At 41.7% G+C, this 8,041-nt stretch overlaps 3 protein-coding genes across 4 annotated transcripts; 1 reads left to right on the forward strand and 2 right to left on the reverse strand.

Moving 5' to 3' along the window:
- Nucleotides 1-39: 39 nt before the first annotated feature.
- LOC119724714 (U11/U12 small nuclear ribonucleoprotein 25 kDa protein-like) lies at nucleotides 40-2,332 on the reverse strand. Of its 2 annotated transcripts, XM_038195895.1 has the most exons (5): nucleotides 2,204-2,332; nucleotides 1,099-1,584; nucleotides 686-791; nucleotides 443-514; nucleotides 76-167 (listed from the first exon to the last, which is right to left on the reverse strand). In XM_038195895.1, the coding sequence occupies exons 2-5, from the start codon at nucleotides 1,475-1,477 to the stop codon at nucleotides 98-100; spliced, it is 627 nt and encodes a 208-aa protein (XP_038051823.1). In that variant the 5' UTR covers nucleotides 1,478-1,584; nucleotides 2,204-2,332; the 3' UTR covers nucleotides 76-97. The 2 variants fall into 2 exon arrangements, with proteins under 2 accessions (XP_038051822.1, XP_038051823.1); XM_038195894.1 differs by lacking the exon at nucleotides 2,204-2,332 and having other exon boundaries at nucleotides 40-167; nucleotides 1,099-1,545.
- Nucleotides 2,243-4,493, forward strand: LOC119724716 (DNA-directed RNA polymerase III subunit RPC10-like). The gene is made up of 3 exons (XM_038195896.1): nucleotides 2,243-2,462; nucleotides 2,728-2,815; nucleotides 2,915-4,493. Exons 1-3 carry the CDS (start codon nucleotides 2,268-2,270, stop codon nucleotides 3,040-3,042), a joined length of 411 nt encoding a protein of 136 aa, XP_038051824.1. The 5' UTR covers nucleotides 2,243-2,267; the 3' UTR covers nucleotides 3,043-4,493.
- Nucleotides 4,494-5,270: 777 nt separating this feature from the next.
- Nucleotides 5,271-7,029, reverse strand: LOC119724713 (melatonin receptor type 1B-like). Its single transcript, XM_038195893.1, has one exon. The coding sequence runs from the start codon at nucleotides 6,300-6,302 to the stop codon at nucleotides 5,271-5,273; it is 1,032 nt and encodes a 343-aa protein (XP_038051821.1). The 5' UTR covers nucleotides 6,303-7,029.
- Between the last annotated feature and the right edge of the window lie 1,012 nt (nucleotides 7,030-8,041).

The raw sequence follows: 8,041 nt of genomic DNA on the forward strand, positions 1-8,041 counted from the left end.
TACATTTTAGAAAGAAATTAGACTTTGTACTCTTAAATTACTGTGTGTGTATCAAACACTTTATTTACAAGAATAAATAAAAAAGAAAGCCACACGGCTAGTATTTATCCCCCAGTTGTCTTCGTCTCTTGACAAACGTCACAGTGTCTCTGTTCCTGATGCCGTAACTGAAAACAAATAAAAGAAACATTCCTTTTAAACTGGTGGTATTTCAGAACAAATGGCCAATAATTCAGACATTTTTCACACTCATTCAAAACATTAAAATTGGAGAGCAAATATTCCTTTTTCATTAAATTTACAAGTTCTGCTCTCCAACAAACACAAAGAAAGCCAAACGACTCAGCAGATTGGATCATGGAAAATTTGAAATATTGTGTGAAGTGCTTTTCCATTTGAATGAAACACTTGTTAGCTGGGCTGTTGCGTTTGGTAAACTTACTCTTTGAGCTTCTTGTTCTTGTCCAGCTGTTCCCCTTCAAAGCAGAGGGAGTAGGTCCGCCAGACATATTTCCTTTTGTAAAAGCACAGCAAATAATATTCTGAGCATTCTGATGATATTGAACTCACAAAGATAGTCAGCCATTGGATTTTATCAAGTGATGTTCATGTTTGTTATGGTTGGTTTGGTTTTCTTTACAATTTTTTTTTTGTAGTTTTCAAACTTTTTTTCAGCAAGCCTTACCAACTGATGCTGGTTTGGCTGCCTCTTCTAGACTCCTTCAAGGTCACGTATCGTTGGATAGCTTGCTTCAAGTCTTGCACCCTGGCTCCTTGCATGACAACGATTGCTGTTGGAGAAAAGCGAACCTTCTTGATGTTAACCTGCTTTTGTAAGATTGAGCCTCCCTGTTAAAGTAAATATATTAATATACATGGGTATGGAGTTGGATTTTGCATCGCAGTTTTTAGTTATTTATATTCATCAAAAATGAAAGAACAGACTGCCTACTCATGCGGATCACTGAGGAGCAAAGCCCTGCCCTCAGATGTGACCTCAGCTGCAAGTGGTCTATTGAAACATGTACATGTACAGACATTCTTGGGTACTGAGCGATTATTTTTTCAATTAAGAAATTCCCTCTGAAGCTAACTTACGCATTAATTCACCAGTGAATTTCTGCACAGAGACAGTCATGGCTTGGCCATACTCTAACGCAATCTGTAAGCCGACTTCCTCAGCTGTGACCTCGAAAGGAAGGTCGCTTAGAAGCGGGTCATCACGGAAAACCTCCCCTAATCCCTCGCGCAGAATCCTCATTGCCTCATCGTGGGTCACTTCACCTGATGACGCAGCCGTGCTCTCGGGTTCATCGTGGGATGTGCTCTGGGGTGTGTCTGGGATTGAGTCTTCAGGTTTGTCCTGGGGTTCATCACAGGGTGCGGTGGATATTGTTGGCTGGGGTGAGTCAACACGGTCAATGGGCTCCACTGTTGTTGCAAATGCACTTTCCAAATTGTCTGCCATCATGGCCATGATTCCACGTGAAATCAGCCTGATGTCTACACAGTCATGACGCCTTTTATTTGCCTAGCCTTACGTTTAGTCAAAGAAAATTTAGGCTTAGATGCTTGTTTCCTGAACTGAAGAAAGAGAATGAAAAAATTACGATTTGAAAAAATAGAAGCTTAAATGGAAAAAAATGTTACAACCTGACTCCACTTTTCTCTTCATATATCATCTCAATGAAGGTCAGTCATTGCAAAAATGATGATAAGACATGAAATGATCTGGGACTGAGAAACATTTCCAATTTTGTAGGAAGAACATTTTCTAATTGACTCCGTCTCCATTATCTACTCTCATGACTCTTGAACACAACCACCATGACCACTGACATGACTGAAGTGGCGTCAGGTTGCAACATTTTTTCTCTTTAAACAATAACACAAAATTGGCTAAATCCTGAAAATGTTCATTACTTGCACTTGCACGGTCCCTATAAACGGATATATCTATGCGCCTCCCCCCTTCCGCCCCGCCCCCCACATCCAATGTTTTTGTCTGACTCCGAGTCCGAGTGTTCGACACTTGAAATAGGCCTACGTTACATGTCTCCCCAAAAAGATTAGGAAAAAACCTATGCCATTTCTACTACTTGATGGTATCCATAAAAGGTTCAACTAATGAATTCCGTACGAGAACAAGAAATTGTGAATATAATAAAAGAAGCAAGAACTTGAAGACGGATACATATCTTACCGTCAATGATTGTCGCGTGTGTCGCTAACTAGTTTTGCTCTCTTGAGGGCGCTATTAACAGCGCATGGACCGAAAACCTGTTGCATGTGTTGTGTATGTGCGACGTGAGGAAGAAGATTTTGTCATAACTCATAAAGCAGTTTCCAAAATGTTGATGTTTTGCCCGACGTGTGCCAATGTTCTCGTCGTCGAAGAGGGACCGAACTGCTACAGATTCGCCTGTAATACTTGCCCATTCGTGCACAATGTAACGAGAAAGGTGTGTGCATACTATGACGAAATATCGGGACGGACTACATCAATCATCTTCAAAGTGCAATAAACGTCTGTAGGCGTGGCTACACACTATTGGGGGGATGTTGAAGTAATCCGTTTTAGGACCCGATAAAATAAAATAAAAGATTTGAACATATTGTACAAGTAAAATTATGAGGTATGGATAACTGCCTACAAATACCACAGTTTTCAAGTTATTTTTCAATTGTTTATTACTTTTTATGTTTTGTTTATCAATTTTCTACTAGATTTCCAGCAAGAAATATCCTCATCTTAAGGAAGTAGATGATGTTCTAGGAGGAGCAGCAGCTTGGGAGAATGTGGATTCGACAGAAGGTAAGAATCTCCAAAAAATAGAAGAAAAAAAATATTAGAGAAAAGTTTCATCACTCCGTTCTTAATTTCAATCAGTTTTATTTTCTATCTCCCTCTCAGAAAAATGTCCAAAGTGTGAACACCTGAGGGCGTACTTCATGCAGATCCAGACCCGCTCGGCCGATGAACCAATGACAACATTCTACAAGTGTTGCAGTCCGGAGTGCGGGCACCGATGGCGGGACTGAAACTAAAAAGTATTGTTTATGTAGTTTATACTTTAGGCCATGTCAAAAAAAATAACAGTTTCTCGTCCCTGCCCTGCCACTTCCTGATTCCTGTCTGCCTCTATTTTTTTTAATCATACATTTGCAATATATTTTGTCTTTTTACTTGTTTCAAGCAAAATTGTAGTTATGTATACAAGTTCAAATCTGGTAGAAAGAGTGACGGCTTCTTTGGACACAAAAGTATCAGCAGAAGAGTCCAGAAAATGGAAAAATCTATCCGCCGTCTTGAAAAATTTGCCATCTTGAAAGAAAAAAAAGGGCCACCTCCTACTTAATTGTTAAAACCTGGATGAGAAACTGTTTTGTTTTTACTTGGCCTTATGAAGCTAATTTTGTTTTCTGGGATGTATATATATTGTAATATACTGTAATATATTGTATATTCACAACATGAACCCAAAGATTGTTTTATGAAATTGTCGGACTTAAGTTTGCAACAAAGGTGGGTAAAGACTCACAACGTTTAGACAGCGTGACCTTTTTGTTTGACATCAAAGGACAGCATACAAATATTTCTTCAATTACCATGACAGAAAATATGATCAGCGAATGCCCCAGTTTCTCAGGCCAGCAGTTTAATAGCAAAGATCACCTGATTAATGGCCAATCAATTTTAAGTCTCTAAAATTGGATTGATGCTGCTTTGGCATTCACCTGTTTCCAGCCACGTGTAAACAAGACTATCCATCAGTTGCTTTTTTGATAATTGACAACAGAATGTAGGTCTATTTTATTACAGCAATAGCAGACAGCACCACCAGCTTTTCACGTTTTTTTGTGACCGTGTTTGCCATTATTTCTTTCATATTGATTTGTCTGGTGCATCACCAGTTTGGCTTCTTACAATTTTTGTTGAAATATTACTGATTCACAGTGAAGAAATCCGCCTGTATTTTGTTATTTATAAGTAACAAAGATCTTCCAATATAAAACACAAAGATCCTTAGAAAAAAAAGTTCCAGAAATGTGTGTCGCGCCTTTTCTCAACAAGCATCACATAAATATTTCTGTGACGTAAAAAAAAGAAATTCAGAAATTTGTAGGTAGGTCTCACTGGTCCCACCCACGTGTCATGGGTCGAGCTGCCCTGATTATCAATACAATTGATGAGAAATGGACTTCATATTGGCTGAAAGGGAAATTAAAAAAATATAAATAGCTCGGACAGCGTTTCAGACGACGGTAATAATTTTTGGGGTTTTTTTTGTGGGCAGGCTTTAAATGGCGATCACTTGGTCACGACTAGAATGCTTGTTTGGTTGAATCCAATTTACTCGTTTTATGATTGTCAAAACTTGGCGCTGGGTTAACAGGTAATCCCTCGCCAGCCTCCTTCAGGCTATTGTGATAAAAAAAACCCACTAGAAACGATGTTATTTGTGTAAATAAATTTGTAATTGAGCAGCTATTTGGTTTTGGACGAATCTGATTTTTCCGCAATGAAGTACTTAGGTGTTTTACTTTGTATTTTTCACCAGTTTGGTTGGCTTCCACTTCAATTTCATATCAACTGGAATGGGAATCGGTTTTAAAGCATGTTTTCTTTCTTTTAAATAGCTTAATACAAACGTTGGTAGTGTACAGAAAAAGCCAACATGATTTTACATTCTGGTTAATAACAAAATGTAGCGAATACGGCAAACTGTACAAATGCGGACATTGTGTGAAGAAACGAAAGTGCGAATTCGTGTCGCTTTGCAAAAGTTTTCTACAAAGCAGGAAAACGACTATATTCAAATTGTTCAATTGACAGTCAAAAATGCATCGTTTATAGACGTGGTCGATGATGGTCCCATTGTAGTCCGTTTTCAATTCAATGATTCCAATTTCTAGTCCGAGTTATAATGATCATCAAGTCAAAGTAAAGTCATTCGACTGTCTCCGTCGAGTTCGATACTTGAGGCCATCTGTTCAAAGAGAGTGCGAAGTCTTCTTTGCCATGTTGGCGGTGCTTACTTCTCAATGCTAGGTCCTCGATGACAAGACCTCAGTACCGAGTCCCCGATACTTGCTAACAAATCTGCATAAAGATCAGTTGGGGTTCTGCGCACTGTTCGAATCAAACTTCAGGATACTCTTGATTCAGAAATGGGTTCAGTATACTTGTCGAATAAGTCTTGGTCAAGTTTCCAAGCCTTGTCATTGGTCCACGAATTAAGGCTCAGTTGACTGACCACACTTCTTGCCTATGCCTGTTCTAACTGCCTCTCCAACCTTGGACTCGTAACCATACGTTTGCATCTGAGAAGTCGGTAGCAAGCTTTTCGGATACCTCTGTTCATCCAAGCGTAGACTACCGGATTAACGGCTGGTGCTATCGAAAGGACAAACGCTCCGAAACGTGCACCTCGGATGAGCACGGGAAAGATAGCAACAAAAAGGTAGACGATGGAGATTGGCAAGTAGGAGATCGTGTAGACAAGGGAAAGAAGAATGAACATCTTGATGAGTTTTATTTCCTCCTTGGTGACCCCCGCTGGTCCTGGGAGGTTGCAATTGGGACAAGCTCGGCGGGGCCCGTTCTGCTGCTGCCCGGCTGTAGATAGCTCCATCCCTACGGCGCGCCCGACGCGTTGCCTGCTGGCTCGAACCACCAGCAGGACGCGGAAATACTGCACTGGTATAATGATCATTACAGTCATTACCAAGATGCTGATCAGTGCCGTGATGAAGTGATTCGAGGGTGAGTGCCACGGGTTCAGGGCACAGCTGGAAAATTCTGGTACATACCTGATGTCCACCTCGATGACAAACTCGGCAAGCAAGGACATTGAAAGACCCTCCAACCAGACCAGGAAGAGGATAACAGCAATCTGTTTGAAGCCGCAAAAGCGGCTGTATGTCTCAGCTGACTTGGCGACCAGGAGATAGCGATTGGTTGCAACGGCGGCCAGAGTGAGTACAGACACCTGCCAGAGGTTTAAGGAGAGCTCGATTTGAAGTCGACAGAGAGAGGGGCTGAGAGGCCAGCCCTCAGCCAGGATGGCCGTGGCGTAGAACGGCATGGTGAAGACCGACAGCAGTAGATTTGCGATGCTGAGGTTGAACACGAAGGCGTTGTGGGAGGTACGGAGCTTGGGCGTGGTAGCGATTGAGAGGATGACCAGACCATTTCCCGTGATGCCTAAGATACAGGCGAGGATGACGGCAGAGCCGTAAAGAACTCGCAGTGGGCCGGAGAGACTGCCGACGATGACATTGGTGGTGTTAACATCCATGACTGTAGGATTGTCAAAGTGCTAGTCTGTCAGAATGGAAGTAACAAAGTGCCTTTCTTTAGTAGAATAAACAGCTTTCACTGCGATCGGTCCCAACTACTGTAGACGGTTTGGTGCACTGAGATTTTGTCTTTCACATTTTCTACGGACATGAGCCATAATCATCTGAAGAGTTGGCGTGTATTCAGCCTATCATTGAAGAGGTCATGTTCAGTCTAAGCTAGTCTGCAATGTGTTACTGGTTTATATCAGGTTTCTTTAATACGCTAGCCCCACATATATGCCGTATCTCAAACGATTCTCCCGACTTTCTGCCGCAGCGATTCCTTCAGGGTACGGACAAGACCCGTGGCACCAAGAGCAGCAAATTGACTGATCGATAAGTCTCCTAAAAAGAAAGGGGAACCTAAGTTGCAGCACATCTATCATCTGCCGCCACATATTCGGCACTTCAACGCTATCACAATATCGACCAATCCTTCATACAGCCTCTATTAACATCGCCCTCTATGGACATTCGACTTTCCTGACCCGTTTAAAGCGGCGTTGTCTCATCAAACAGCGTCGAAGATGTCACATTGGACAATGTTGGAATTTTGGTCTGGCCAACATTCCACAGAGTCCAAGCTGCCATCGATGTATGGTCAGGAGATTGTTCCGCGTTAGTCGGAGAGTTTTAGTCGCCTCACGATAATTCCAGTGTTAACTCAGACCTCCCCAACTCCAAAATCCCCCCCCCCCTCCCCATTGGGGGACTTGGTCCTACAGGCCTGGTTTGACTAAACAGTGATGGAGTATATGGATTTGGGCCTTAAGCAAAGCATCACTGGAAGCAGTGTGATTGATGGATTTTGGCGGACTTGGTCTGGTCCTGCAGGCCTGGTGGTTTGACTAAACATTGATGGAATATGATGGACTTGGGCCTGGGAGGCCTAAAGCAAAACATGCATTGGAAGCAGTGTGATTGATGGATTTTTGCGGACTTGGTCCAGTACCTAGTAAAAGACATTTGGGAGTTAGGATTAAGAGCGACACGTTACTTCTATACGCGACTTATGAGTCGCGACAAATTGTGTCCCTGTGCCGTTGTAAACTAGTGCAACGTTTCTCTCTTAACCTTTTACAGCATTAACTAGCTTAGATAAATGGTTGACTGAGTTAATGGTTGCCAGAGTTTGCTTTCCAAAGTTCCAGGAGCTGCCTAGTGTGGATCGCCCCGATGGAGATAATGCCCAATCACCCATGTTGATTGATGTGATGAAAACGTTCGCCGCATCTAATGATTAATTTATTGTTCTCGAATATTAGACTCGGTATCAGTCTGAAGCGGTTCTGTCCATATCAAAATGCTCAGTCTAAATCTAACGAACCAGAAGCCAAAGTGTTGCTAATTACAATGAAATGTAGAAGCCTGGTGTCTCTGTGATATCAAATCGAGACTGTGTAAATCCCCCACCCCACGTCTATGTATTAAAATGTATACAATGTACTAAGTTGTATTTCGGCGCGGCTTCATTTAAGACCGATGGTGTCGGATGGGCATAAGTACCTATCTCGTCCAAAGTGTACTTTTATTGGGATGAACTCACATCTGCAAAACCTTTTTATTTTAAATAGTTCAGTGTTTAATGTTTTCTATTCTTTTCAAGTTTACTATTACTATTAGACAAAACGTGGTAATATAAATCAATCTAGGCTATATTAAAAACGAAGGCATGCATCTTGAAGAGATTGAAGTG

The sequence above is a fragment of the Patiria miniata genome, unplaced genomic scaffold (assembly GCF_015706575.1).
Source record: "Patiria miniata isolate m_02_andy unplaced genomic scaffold, ASM1570657v1 HiC_scaffold_18, whole genome shotgun sequence".
Taxonomy (NCBI): Eukaryota; Metazoa; Echinodermata; class Asteroidea; order Valvatida; family Asterinidae; genus Patiria; species Patiria miniata.

Bases quoted from the DNA above. Each gene is read 5' to 3' on its own strand.
- LOC119724716 (XM_038195896.1), top strand. From the start codon at position 2,268: ATGGACCGAAAACCTGTTGCATGTGTTGTGTATGTGCGACGTGAGGAA. The intron at 2,463-2,727 runs GTGTGTGCATAC...ATTTTCTACTAG, and splicing joins TGCACAATGTAACGAGAAAG to ATTTCCAGCAAGAAATATCC. The intron at 2,816-2,914 runs GTAAGAATCTCC...TCTCCCTCTCAG, and splicing joins GAATGTGGATTCGACAGAAG to AAAAATGTCCAAAGTGTGAA.
- LOC119724714 (XM_038195894.1), bottom strand. From the start codon at position 1,477: ATGGCCATGATGGCAGACAATTTGGAAAGTGCATTTGCAACAACAGTG. The intron at 792-1,098 runs GTAAGTTAGCTT...TTTCTCCAACAG, and splicing joins ATTCACTGGTGAATTAATGC to CAATCGTTGTCATGCAAGGA. The intron at 168-442 runs GTAAGTTTACCA...ATTTGTTTTCAG, and splicing joins AAGAACAAGAAGCTCAAAGA to TTACGGCATCAGGAACAGAG.
- LOC119724713 (XM_038195893.1), bottom strand. From the start codon at position 6,302: ATGGATGTTAACACCACCAATGTCATCGTCGGCAGTCTCTCCGGCCCA.